Genomic DNA, 13917 nt, shown 5'->3' on the forward strand with positions numbered 1-13917 from the left:
TCCGGCCCCCGATAGAATGCCTTCCTGACCTTGGCTGCGCCTTGATAGCCCGTTCATGAAAACCACAAACAGGAGTGGAGACAAAGTGGTCTACTGTTCCACGGCCAGGACGGAATCCGCATTGTTCCTCTTCAGTCTGAGCTTCAGCTGTCAGCCGGAGCCTCCTTTCCTGCACCCTGGCATAGACTTTCTCAGAGAGGCTGAGAAGTGTGATTCCCCGATAGTTGGTACACACTCTCTCCGGTCCCCTTTGTTTAAGATAGGGACCACCACCCCAGTTTGCCAATCCAAAGGCACTGTTCCCGAGGTCCATACAACATTGCAGAGGCGTATTAGTAATGACAGTCCCACAACGTCCATGGCCTTAAGCAGTTCTGGGCAAATTTCATCCATCCCTGGTGCTTTGCCACTGTGGAGCTTCCCAGCTACCTCAGTGACTTCCACGAGGAAAATGGACTCTGATACCCTGGAAGCCTCTGTCCCTGACTCCTGTAAGGGACACATAACTCTCCGGTTTAGGAGTTCCTCAAAGTGCTCCTTCCACCTCCCAACAATGTCCTCATTTGAGGTCAGTTTCTCCACCTTTACTGAGCACAGCTTGAGCGAAGCTCCTCCGACCCCTCCTGAGCTGCTGGATGGTTCTCCAGAACCTCTTTGAGGCCAACCAAAAATAATTTTTCATGGCTTCTCCAAACTCCTCCCATTCTTTTGATTTTTTGCTTGTGCAACCACAGTTTCTGCTGCCTTTTTTGCCTGCTGGTACTTATCTGAGGAGTCAGGAGTTCCCAAGGCCAACCAGGCCCTAAAGGCCTCCTTTTTCAGCTTGACAGCTTCCCTCACCAGTGGTGTCCACCAGCAGGTTCTTGGGTTGCCGCCATGACTGGCACCAACAAGCTTTTGGCCACAGCTGTGCCTGGCTGCTTAAACAGTGGAGGTTTTGAACAGGGTCCATTCAGACTCCATATCCCCTACCGCCTCTGGAACATGGGAGAAGTTCTCACGGAGGTGGGAGTTAAAATTATTTCGGACAGGGTCCTCCGACAGTCATTTCCAGCACAACCTCAGTATGCGCTTGGGTCTACTGGGTCTGTCCGTCAGTTTTTCCCGCCATCTGATCCAACTCACCGCCAGATGGTGATCAGTTGACAGCTCAGCATCTCTCTCTTCACCCAAGTGTCCAGAACATGTGGCCTCAAGTTAGATGAAACTACTGCAAAGTCAGTCATTGACCTTTGGCCTAAGGAGCTCTGGTACCAAGTACACTTATGAGCATCTCTGTGTTTGAGCATGGTGTTTCTTATGGACAAACCATGTATGAAAACTAGTACCAATGACTAATAGTTGCCAGTAGGCAGGAATTTGGCTTATCTGTGAATTCTTTAAGAATTTATTTCTGCTTCTATGGTATTTTAACGGGTGGGTCAATGTCTTTTTGCTTCTGTTGCATTATTACCAATTCTTCGCACTGTGCAGGTTATATTCTCAAGAGAAAATGCATACACTGATCAGCCACCACATTAAAACCAAGTAAATAACACTGATTATCTCTTTACAATGCCACCTGTCAAGGGGTGGGCAGTAAGTGAACAGTCAGGTCTTGAATTTCATGTGTTGGAAGCAGGAAAAATGGGCAAGCATAAGGATCTGAGCGACTTTGACAAGGGCCAGATTGTGATGGCTAGACAACTGGGTCAGAGCATCCAAAACGGCAGGTCTTGTGGGGTGTTTCCGGTATGCAGTGGTTAGTATCTACCAAAAGTGGTCCAAGGAAGGACAGCTTGTGAACCGGCAACAGGGTCATGGGTGGCCAAGGCTCATTGATGCATGTGGGGAGCGAAGGCTTAGCCCGTCTGGTCCGATCCCACACAAGAACTACTGTAGCACAAATTGCTGAAAACCTTAATGCTGGCCATGACAGGAAGGTGCGGAAACACACAGCGCATCGCAGCTTGCCGCGTAGTCGCAGACCACTCAGAATGCCCACGCTGACCCGCGTTCACTGCCGAAAGCGCCTACAATGGGTACGTGAGCGCCAGAACCGGACCGTGGAGCAATGGAAGAAGGTGGCCTGGTCTGACGAATCACGTTTTCTTTTAGATCGTGTGGACGGCCGGTTGCATGTGCATCATTTACTTGGGGAAGAGATGGCAGCAGGGTGCACTATGGGAAGAAGGCAAGCCGGTGGAGGCAGTGTAATGCTCTGGGTAATGTTCTGCTGGGAAACCGTGGGTCCTGGCTTTCCTGTGGATGTTACTTTGACACGTACCACCTACCTAAAGGTTGTCGCAGACCAAGGACACCCCTTCATGGCAACAGTATTCCCTGATGGCAGTAGCCTTGACACGCTGCAAAAATTGTTCAGGAATAGCTTGATGAACATGACAAAGAGTTCAAGGTGTCGACTTGGCCTCCGAATTCCCCAGAACTCAGTCCGATCGAGCATCTGTGGGATGTGTTTGAAAAACAAGTCCGATCCATAGAGGCCCCATCTTGAAACTTGCTGAACTTAAAGGATCTGCTGCTAATGTCTTGGTGCCAGATACCACGGGACACCTTCAGAGGTCTTGTGGAGTCCATGCCTCGGATGGGTCAGAGCTGTTTTGGCAGCATGTGGGGGACCTACGCAATATTAGGAAGGTGGTTTTAATGTTTTGCCTGATCGGTGTATATCCTTATTTGACTGTAGTAGAAAAGTAAGGAACAGCACTTCATTTGTTTTTGTTATCCTTCTTCTGTCTTGACTTAATAACCAATAATTATGGCTTGTTTTCAGTCACTTAAATGTTATCTTATCCCACAGTGTGGTTTTGGGATATCCTTGGGTTAGCGAGGAGGACATATTTTGGCCCTGAACATTTAACTCTGTGACAGTAAAAGAATGCTGCTATAATTCTAGTTGTGTAGTGGGCTGCCCTTTGTTTGTGGAACATCCATTTCCAGAAGATGTCAGCCAGCTCAAATGCAAGCATTAACAAGCTGAAGTGTTTTTTTTTGTTTTTTTTTTTTTTTTTTTTTTTTGTGTGTTTTTGATATCCTGCCATTATTTCATATATCCACTGAAAACCCCCTGAATAGTATTGCATTTAATGGACCTCAGAAGGGCACAGGCAGAGTTATTTTTTTAGTTTTTGTAATGCCTTCTTCCATACTATATGGGGTGGATTACACATAATGAGAAGCACATGCTGGTTACTGAGGAACGAAGTAAACATCCCATCCCTTGGTGCTCTCCATCCCAGCACTGGTTTTCAAAGTGGGCCTTTCTTCAGCCTTTCTGTAAATTTGGCTGTTTCTTCCTGCAGGGAATTCTGGGTAATTTGTCATCAGCCTTAATCCCATCCACTCTGGGGTTCTTTATGAAATTTATCTCCTTTCAAATAGCAGCCTCACAGTTGATAACATTGTGATTTCAATGACATCTTCATTGTAGTTGAAGATATTCGTTCTTCTTGATATGAAAAATGTTCCTCAGTCAAGTTTTCCTTTATAGATCCTTTGCACATGGAACAGCACTAGCGCTCACTGTGATGCTATGATTAATCCACGCTCCATATAGATTGCGTCTTAAAAAACAAGAAGATGCTATTTAAGCTAACAAATTGGCGTCATTCTTGTTATCTTTAGTTTCAGCTGAGAGTATGAATGAATTAATAGCTTAATCACATTTAAGCTTTGCTATCCTTATACTCAGTAGAAGCAGCCTTTTTTGCATAATAGTTTTAACCACCAGCATTGAAGATCTTAAACATTGTGATTTTAGGTATTGAGTATCTAATGTATTTTCTTGTACAGGTTTTAGAAAAAATGTGTACTTTGAATAGGAATGAGTTTAAAAGGGACATCTATGGATTTTTAACCTTGCGTGCTTTACTATTGACTCTTTTTATTGTCTCAACTGCATTGTAGGACAAATTACTGGAGTTTTGTGTATAAGCATTTTTCTTTGTTAACCATTTTGTTTTTGCTCACTTGTTAACATCATTCTGGTTAAGGGTAGCCAGGTGGTTATTTTATCATCTGTTAAGTTGTCAGCTGCCAGGTATTGCTGTACTTACCGTATATTGAAATTGCTTCAATTTTGTCTGAGCCCACTGTGCTAGCTGCCCAATTTAATGTTCATCCAGATAGGCTTAACCTGAGGAGAATTCTGCAGCAAGTGCGGAAGGATGAGTTTTTAATTTTTCCCTGTTCTGTTTACCCCTGGGAAATTACCATGTAAGAAATGAAATCTGCTAAAAAGTGAATTTTTAAAAGGCAGGAATGGGAAAGGTGCTGAAAGGTTGGCTAAGAATGATTTGTGTGTTGTTTACACCTTACTTAAACCTCAACTTTCAATAGAAATAGTTTTGCTGTCTGATTAAAGCCATACTTTTAATGAGCTTGTTTTTCTTCATTTGTATTTCAAAGTTCTATCAGAAATATAGATGTTCCTTCACTCTACAGTACAGACTTGCTAAGTACATGTAGTTCAGAACCTCATGTATGTTTCGCATCGCATTACAGGAGCTGAAACGTGAAGTTGGTTAACGTACGTGTAGGCAGTTGTAGGACTGTGCAAGCATGGTGCAACAGAACTGCCATCTGCAATTCGGAAAAACCTGACTGCTTCCAGGTCTTTGTTTCATGGCAGATTGCTCCCTATATCAGTGTTACCACTGCCTGTGTGAGATTGACATTGAGGCAGTACAAGGTTGATTTGGAACACTTTACTGTCTTGGCATGGCGCTAGCCTAAAAAGGTGTCTAGTGTGGTTCTACTATCACTAATAAATTTGATAAGACTGCTTTGTTTAGGCCAGTCAGCACAGCAGTGAACAGTGAGCTGCGTGATGTGATCATATTGGTATAGACTAGCAATCTCAGCTTGGCTTTGCAGTTCAGCTCTTTGGCTACTGGTGCACATATTTCCACCAGTCATACTGTGCACTTATGATAGTGGGACATTTCTGAAAAAGAAAAAAAAAAAAAAACAACAACATTCTGAATAGTTCGGAAAGTCCTTGCGTCACTATGTGATTTTCCATCTGATAAGTGTCATTCTAGTCCAAAATGTGTGTACTTGTGCAGAAAGCTTTTGCTGAGCTTTTGTGTGTTTTCCCCAAGAACAGAAAGGTAACCTTAACCCAATCCTGCCAAGATGATATATTTTCAACTTGAAACTGGCTGTCTTTGTTAGGGGAAAATTAGTTTTAAAATAATTGCAGGTTATGAACACAGACGCTAGCGATATTTTGTGAATGAAAATCAGTTGTTTATGGTCTGTGGATACTTAATTGGTACTTTTTTGGTGTGTATGTAATTATTGTCTTTAGAAATAAGATCCAGCTGTTTTCTGCATCCATATTGAATTATAAAGTATGAAATGACTATTTCTATGCTGCAGTACCTAATGCAAAATGGTGATTTTTGGATTTACATCTCGTGATTTCTACCTTTTTGTGTGGGCTGTTGATCTTATGGTTGCATCGTAAAATAATAGACTCCATTAAAATGTTGTATGGTCCCATGCATATCACTGCTGTCTCATGGAAAGTACTGACATAATTTTTCATGTATAGGTTTATGTTCAGCCTGTGCTGGAACATAATACAGGTTTTAGAAAGCCAACTTGGACAAGCAGTATCCCACATAGACTGGACTTGTTAGAATACGCTAATGAAAAATTCTCAACCATGGTTTAGTTATATGAGCTGCTGTGTATTTGGCTATGAACTTTTTGGTTGTGTTGTGAATATCTTGTTGGTAGTGGTGCAAATTCAAGTGTAAAAACAGGAAGTTATTGCTGCTCTAATGGCCTTTGCAGAGAATCCAATTGTCTTGAATATGCTATTCTACACTGGTGGGTCAAGTGGCATATTGAGGTTAAAATGCTCCAAAATGAAGGCATGTGAGAAAGACATGAGACTAAGCACTGTCTCACTCCTGCTGACCTCCTGTGGGTTAAAGATCATCTTCCAAATTGAACAAGAGAATTCTTCACAGCTGGCCTATTTTGCTACCACAAAGTTGTATCAACTAACCCAAAGCTTATGGACTTCTCAGGAAACTTGATATAATCGGTTGATTATGACATTTTACATTGCTGAGCTGTCCGGAGTCACTGGTCTTCCCATTATGAGCTTGTCTTTTTCACATTTTCTGAACTTTGGTATAATATCAGCTTGGACTGAGTAAAAAATACAATGTAAACAACTATGACCAATGGTAGCTCTTAGTGAACATATCTCACTACTTTGAAAAAGACATGTCTCACTTTTACAAGGTCTGTTTGCATAAGTGTAATAAAACCAGCCAAACAGAAGCTCAGTTAGTTGCACTTGTTTAACATCTGATACACAACATGTTTGTGTATATCAAAGGAGGCAGGACCTTCAGTCTTTCTAAGAGGCAGCCCTGTGTTGCATTTTTACAATCAGAAAACACTGCTCTTTTGGGGAGACTGGAATAATGTACAGGCACAAGAATTTTTTTTTCCCCTTTTTCTGAACGCCAGAACCATGGAAACACTTTGAACAAAACTGCCTCTGATTCAGGGCCGCTGTAAGCCAAAGCCGAGCGCATACTTTCTGTCTGTGCGGTTGGTGATCTGTTTACTGGAGGGGCCTGCAAAGTGTGCACGTGTTTCCGTCCTTAGGAGCAGCCTTAAAAGGGGGACAGGGTGGAAGATAGAATGAAAATAAATGTAGTTCTAGTATAGCAAGCACCCCCCCCCCCCGTGGTAACAATGATTGAGGTTCGGTCTACTCTATCCACTTTCATCAAGATGTATTAATTTTCTTGACAAAGATCTGTGCCAGGAAGTGTGGAAGATCAGCATGGCAGTGAAGAGATCAGTGTGTCCATACAGTTGAGGGCCCCTGTGTAACAGGCTGCAAGAGTATCACTGAACACTGGGGCCAAATGTGAGTAATTAAAGCTGCTGGCTGGCAGAGCAACAAGAGGCTGTGATGGCTGCAAGTTGGCGCCAACCATAATTATATGATGAATCTTGATGGCAGCAGAAGTACCATCATGTAGTTGTACATAGTATTTGAATTTTTCATATGTTGCACTTTTTGTGTCACGGTAAGCTTTGAGTGTTGTGGGGAGTGCTTTTTTTGGTCATATTGGAGGACTTATGGGCACATTGAATCAGGGAGAGGAAAGAGAAAAGGATTATAAACACTGTATTAAAAGTTCCTCAAGTCAATGTCACAACTGCACATCAAAAAAAGGGGCCATCGTATCTTTTTTTTTTTTTTTTTTTTTTTTCTCACATCTGTCTGAATGCAAAGTTTGGGAAGGCTTTGTGTTTAAAAAAAAAAAAAAAGAAACTTAATTCTGTCATTAACATTTCAACCACAGAATTTTTTAGCCATTATTTTCTCTTCTGATACAATGTTTGAAAAGTAGTTTTCCCTCGCCCTGAATTGTTTGTCATTTGCAGTACCAAGAAGCAGTAGTTTATCTTCATCAGTTACCTATTCTTGATGGGCATGGAGAGAGCTGATAACTTCTCTATGTTCTTGTTGTTCTTGTTCTTGAGAGTAGGTATTTAAGAGCATGAGCTGTAGTTGTAAGCTGCACCCCTCCCATCCTAACCTACTTGCTTTGCATGTTAGGCTTTTTTCTTACTGGTAAGATTAGTTGTTCTGTATTACACTGCTCAGGTACCATTGCAGCAATACTTGACAAGAACACTAGGTCAAATTGAAGATTAAGAAGCTTTACATTTATTTTAGTGATTTATAATGTTGTGTAATTTGAAAATAATTTAAGGAACACCACCCATATGTTAGTGTGCTGACATGCACAAGATAGTGGAATCAGTGAATATTCGTGAAGTCCAATATCATATACATTGTTAGTGGATGCAATTTAGAAATCTTTATCCAGTTAATCAAAACTGCAACACGTTAAGATCTCAAATTTTCGAAGGGACCAGCTTCTGTACTTTGTTATAAGGGTAGTTCATAGAAGGGATGTTTTATCTTGTCCCCAACAGATTGTTAAAGACACATCATTAAACTCTGTATGGGCCTCTCTGGTTGCAAATCCAGACAGCTGCCATAAGTTCCAAAAAAGACCCACTCACCGGAGCCCTACAGTGCTTACTCACACATGCCTGTGTCAGCAAGGCACGAGACACACGGCCCACAGAAATAGAAGTAGCCTAACTCAGAGGATGCTAGAGGATTTGGGTTTGGCTTTGTGCGGTACCTTGATGGGGGTGCCAGTCCAATCATTGCACAAGATTACCAAATGCTGTGAAATGACCTGAATCTGCAGGGTACCTGGCACAGTGGTATCACTGCCTTTACATTCAGAGCTCCCCTCCGCTGGCTATAGAATGGTGCAGCATTGCAGCAAACATAATGCCTTTCTGTGTTTTTTTTTTTTTTTTTTTTTTTTTTTGACTGAGGTGATGAGGTATCAGTTGTGAGAAATTGGTTGGTTGAGCACAGTTGTAAGGATATAGCGGTCATGACTGACAAAAGATGAGTTACAAGCATGGCTGACATGGTTGAGTCTTATGAACACCAACATATCAGCATTTTTTGCAAGCAGCTTTGCTTGTGAGGTGCTCATCATGGTTGGCAGATAGCGCTGAGGTGTTGTGAGCATAGCTGAAATCATCATGAGGCGTTATAAGCATGGGTGAAGTGGGTTGTGAGGTGCCGTGAACAGTTTCCACACTTAAGCATTGCAAACAGGGCTGGTAACTCCCCCTTCTCACCCTTCCACGTGTTGGGCGCGCTGCTCATTGGCACACCAAATGTGGCTAGAGGGCATTGTGCTTCTACTTGCTCAAAATAGCACTGAGCTGTTTGAGGGGAGTTGGTGGAGCAGTCTTTGGGGTGAAGTGATATGACAGGAATCTGGAGTGTGGCAGAGCATATCTTCGCTTATTCCCATTGGTCAGTTTAAATTTTGAGAGTATTGCCTAGACCATTCAATAAGCAGTCAAAAGTCATGGTGGTGGTTACTGGCCTCTAGGTTAAAAGATTAACTAGCCAGGTTTATGAAAAGTTCCCAGAGCTTCAGTTTAATTTGCTCCATATGCTGCATAATGAAATGAAATTGGCCAGGAGGTCAGGGGCATTTGTGGATATTTCTGAAAAAGAACTTGCAGATATCACGCTGTACATTACGTCCAAGTACATCTGCTTCTTCAGCGGTATAATTTTTTCTTTTAATGTGGAAAAAGTCCCCAAATATCCTATTTCACACATTACTTGGTGAAAGATAGGCAATTGGACCCTCATCACTTGGGTTAAGTAGCCTGTCTTGTGAGGATGTGGGCACTTTTTGGTTCAAAGACGCTAATTCGGATCCCTCTCTGTCTTCTTGTTTTCCTTCCTGGGTACTATCTCAGAGTCGGTCTATGACCTTCTCCCCAAAGAGCTTCAGTTGCCATCGTCCAGCGAGCGTGACCCCATAACCATGAGTCAGAAGAGTGGTGGAGAGGCAGGCCCCCCACCTCCAGCAGCTCTCGCTTCAGGTAAGTCCTCACCCACCCCCCCACTACTACTCCTCCCTCGCTCTCCAGTGTTTCTATGTACCCCTCAGTAGCAGTGAGCAGTGCTGTTAATGGTTTCATCCTCTTCTGGAGTCTGGTCGTCTTTAGGCTACCTGCAAGTCTCTCTGAGTATAGGACAGGTACCACACCCAGATTGTACTGTGCATGTGCCCCCCCCATCACTTTTCCTTCTATGCCCATATGCTGGAATGCATTTCATATTAGGTACATGTTTCTAGATGGAGTTGTTTTTCAACCTTCTACACAGCCAGCCAAGCAGACTCTGGACATGCAAATGAACTTGGCTTTATTTACCCGTTTCAGAAAGAGACTATTAAAAACAAGCAGAGTTTTCCAATCACCGGTTTACCTAAACTAGTCTTTTTTTTGTTTTTTTCTGTAGTGAATCATAGGTCTAACACTCGTAGTTTATGTACTGGTATGGTTATATTGTTCATAAGAGTTTAACACATGAACTGAACAAAATTGAGACCATTTGGGGCATACATGTCTGTGGGGATATTTTAGTAAACCTACATTGCAACAATAAGTAACGCAGAGTGAATGGTGGTATGTTGTTTCTAGGGCTTGAGCTCATGTGGGAACACTGTGCCTTGCAGTTGGAGTCTAAGGAACCCACTCCACCTCCCCCACTCAGGACATCTGTGGGTTTGGAGGCCCACTTACAAGAATGCCCAGGGCTATCAGTGTATTCCCAGCAGTCATGTAGTGGGGGGTTTAAACAATAGCAAAAATATATTTCAGCATGCAAATTTCAACAATTTACTTGCTATAACAATATATAACAGTTTTGCAACCTTTATAACCTATAACAATTTCGATTGGATGTCGCATGAAAAAGCCCCTGATACTGCAGAGAGGTGTTTGGTCTGCACTGACTCAGCCCAATATAACCCATTCTGAACTGAGATCAAAACCATTTCAGTACTGCTCACAGAAAATTGTGATCAATACTGCTGTAAACTTTTGCAAGGTATAATTGGGGGGGGGGACCCAATATCACTAAGCTTGCTCACATTTGTTTTGTACCAAATGTTAAATCTGTTAAATGAGTTCTTTAGGTAGTTTTGTTTTTTTTTTTTTTTTTTTTTTTTTTTTTTCCTGCTTTCCCCCTCTTCACTTAAATTACTGACAAAAGTGACATTGCTGAGCCAACATCCAGAAAACCAAGTATTGACATTTTGGCTACATGGTGGTTACTTTCCACTCGGCTTCCTTTAAACATTAACATTGTTAAAATTCAGATAAATTTGAATTAATTAAAAAAGAGGGGAAAAAAAAACCCTTTTTTGGCTACTCAAAATGTAGTTCACTGTAGCGTTCACTCATGGGTTTGGAGTGACCTTGTGCAAAACCAGAAGTCTGCTTCCACTGAAAGTACCTCGCTTAGTGCCCAGCTACTGTTTTGTGCAGGATGGGACACTCACTGTAGCTTTCAGGATCCTTGCATTGGCACATTGGTGTGATGTGCCTTTCAGGACCCAGCATGCCATGGTGGTCACACTCCTGTCTTTTTTTTTTTTTTTCTTCCCCCCATGACCCTGTCTGGAACATCCAGTCACACCCTTGTTCTATCCACATTACTTTCAGATCTGTCTACCACTGGTTTTTCTCCCTCCAGTGCTTCACCAAAAGCTGCTTTAGGTGACCTCACCTGATTGCCTCAGACCCATGGCTGCCCTCAATAGCTATGTAGCTGTCCATGGTTTCTGCTTTCTTTCCCATCAGCCACTTCTCCAATCCTTGTCCCTGCTTCTCATTAACTTGATTGTAGGTCATGCTCTTTTCCTCTTCTTCCCTCAGAGAAATGACTAATAATGCTCAGCTGTGCCTGCTGTGGCTTTTCAGTTGTGTTGCAGTGTTTAGCACACTTCATTCTCTGTCACATTTATACCGTTTGCATTCGCGATAATGGAAGGCTTTCCTGTTACCCAACTTATTTTTACAATACTGATAAATGTTACTTTTTACATTACTAGTCTAAAATTAGTATTAATTCATATTCTCGATCCTTTTCAGTTGAAGTGTTTACAGAAAAAACCAAATTGCAGTCCAGCACAAGTGAATTGATAATTCTGTGTGCTGGATTGGCTGTGTCTTGACCACGTTGTCATGGTTTTGGAGCAATGAGCTAACTGCCGTTACCCTTGGTTACAGCAGTTCTTGCTTCTCTTTTAGCCTGGTGCCCATCATGTCCTGTGCTCTCCTTTGGTTTTCCTTTATGTCTGTACCTACCTGCCACTATGGCACCACAGGGCTTGATTGATGTTAGGCAGGGGTTTCTGGAAAGATCAGACTTCTGGTTCTGCTCAGTAAATTTTATTTGAACAAAATGCAAATTCAGTTGCTGCTCCAAGTGATCACCATGATTTTCATGATGGTTGTGACATAGATCAACGTCAGCAACACTAAAATGATAAACATCAAAGCAGTAGTTAACTATACTGATAGATTTATTACCTTTGCATTACATTAATAACTGCCTTGTTTTTAAAAGAACTTTAAATGCTTTAGATTGAATTGTTTACTTGCTGCTGGGATGCTAGTTGTTTTTGCTATTAATGCACTTGACTTGCATTCTAGCTCCACCCTTCAGACACAGACCTCGTGGTGGGTTGTGTGACAGTGTCTGTCTATCAGTAGTGAAGACATTTAGTCCCAGAGACACTTAACCCATCAAATCTCACCCAGGGTACCGTGTAGGTCGGTCTAACTTTTAGAATTCTTGTTACTTTTTTCTAATTTGATTGCATATTATTGCTGCTGTTTTTGAGTGATTTAAATAACGCTTGTTTTATTATTTTATTCCTATTTTATGTAGGCAGTACGAAACACAGTGTGTGATCTGAGGGCTGTTAGGTGGGCAGTGATTTCTGCCGCTGAGGGCAGGTTGAGGGGAATACCCCGCATTTGGCTCTGTTCCCCTCCCTGGTCCCATCTCCCTGTCCCACAAATGGAGGCATGGTTTTCTGGGACACGTCAATCCAGGGGCTCAGCTCAGCTCGTGCTGACAGATACATACTGCATATTTGTGGTCTGCCACACCCGAAACACAAGGCTGAGCAGAACTAGTTTCTCTTATTTGGTCCTCTAGTTTGACTTGGATCAAAGTTTTGGATTGATGGTTTAGATCTGGCTTCAAACTATGGGAGACCAACCTGACCTGACACTGTAACCTGTTGCTTCCATCTTCTGGGACAATTGCAATAACCTACATGTTATCAATACTTCTTGGTTAAATAAAATTTGTACCAGCAGCCCATTTTAAAACTGTGGTTTGCAGCTACTTTGAGCTTATTAGGATTAAATTCTTTGCAAATAACATTGGCTTATTTCAGCTCACGGGGTTTATTTTACAGTTAACATGAAGCTTTTATTTAGTTTTATTGGAATTTTGAAGCAGTTAAATTGTAATGATGTAAGATGCAAGTAAACTCAAACACCTTCTTGCAGTGCCTTGTCCATTGGTAGCTTCCGTTGATAGAAACTTGGCCATTAAATTAAAACCTTAGTTCTTTATTCTTTTCGGTGTGGTCATGTTTCTTCACTCTCTAGGTCTAATTCTTTGCACACAGCTCGATTAGTGTACCTAGAATATATTCTTGTAGCTGCTAGCTTTGACTCAGTTTAGTGTTTGGTGCAACATTAGAAGGAACCAGCTCACTGAAATCTGGTCAAACTATGCTGTGCTTCTGAAGGTCAAATGCCAAAATTGTTGCCACATGTATTTGTAACAATCATTAACTACCTGGACCTTTTTAGCATAAAAAGGATAGTAGCCTTGTCTAAAATATTCAGGAAAAAATGATAAAATGTTGAATAGGTAGACTTGATAGACTTCATTTTCTTTTTGTCTATTTGTCCAGTGTAGAGAACATAGATTTTTCTCTATTTCCCAAGCAATGCTGGTGCAATGCTGAATCAAAACACACCTTATCGAGGGCATTGTATGTTCTTAAATGATGCCAAAGGTTTGTAGTGGGAACTTGGGGGGGGAAACCCTTAAACATATTCTACTGGTCTCAGAAATATATAAATACACAGCCATACCGTCATTATTCAGCACAATTCCTGGTCATTAGTAGGTTTGTGCCTGTTCTTAGTTCACTGGAAAGAAGCAGACCAGCATGTCACAACCTGTGACGGTGAACAAGTTTTAAGATCAGCAGGCGAAAAAGCTTTGCATCCTGTTCCACATTCCAGCCATTAGTTCCAGTGGCCGGAACCCTTCTTCCGCTGTTTGCCCCTCTCTTCCATGGTTGTTTTTATTGTTGTTTGACCTGAAATTCCAGGTGCTTCACATTGCTGTGGTGCACAGACAGTCGTTGTCATAGGGGAAATTCTTTCAGCATCACATGGTGCTCCAGTGGGGAGAATAACAGCTACACTCCGATAGAC

The 13917-nt window shown here is 42.0% G+C and overlaps 1 protein-coding gene across 5 annotated transcripts in view; it reads left to right on the forward strand.

Annotated features, from left to right (window-relative positions):
- nfat5b (nuclear factor of activated T cells 5b) overlaps positions 1–13917 on the forward strand; it is a 49872-nt gene that overhangs the window by 18298 nt on the left and 17657 nt on the right. For 3 of the 5 annotated variants that reach the window (XM_018752677.2, XM_018752679.2, XM_018752678.2), the window contains exon 3: positions 9355–9480. In XM_018752677.2, the coding sequence (XP_018608193.1) occupies positions 9355–9480 (126 nt within the window). Of the gene's footprint in view, positions 1–9354; positions 9481–13917 lie in introns of those variants that run through there. The other 2 variants (XM_018752681.2, XM_018752680.2) reach the window with 1 other exon arrangement.

Source organism: Scleropages formosus, chromosome 11 (genome assembly GCF_900964775.1).
Source record: "Scleropages formosus chromosome 11, fSclFor1.1, whole genome shotgun sequence".
In the NCBI taxonomy this organism is placed as follows: domain Eukaryota; kingdom Metazoa; phylum Chordata; class Actinopteri; order Osteoglossiformes; family Osteoglossidae; genus Scleropages; species Scleropages formosus.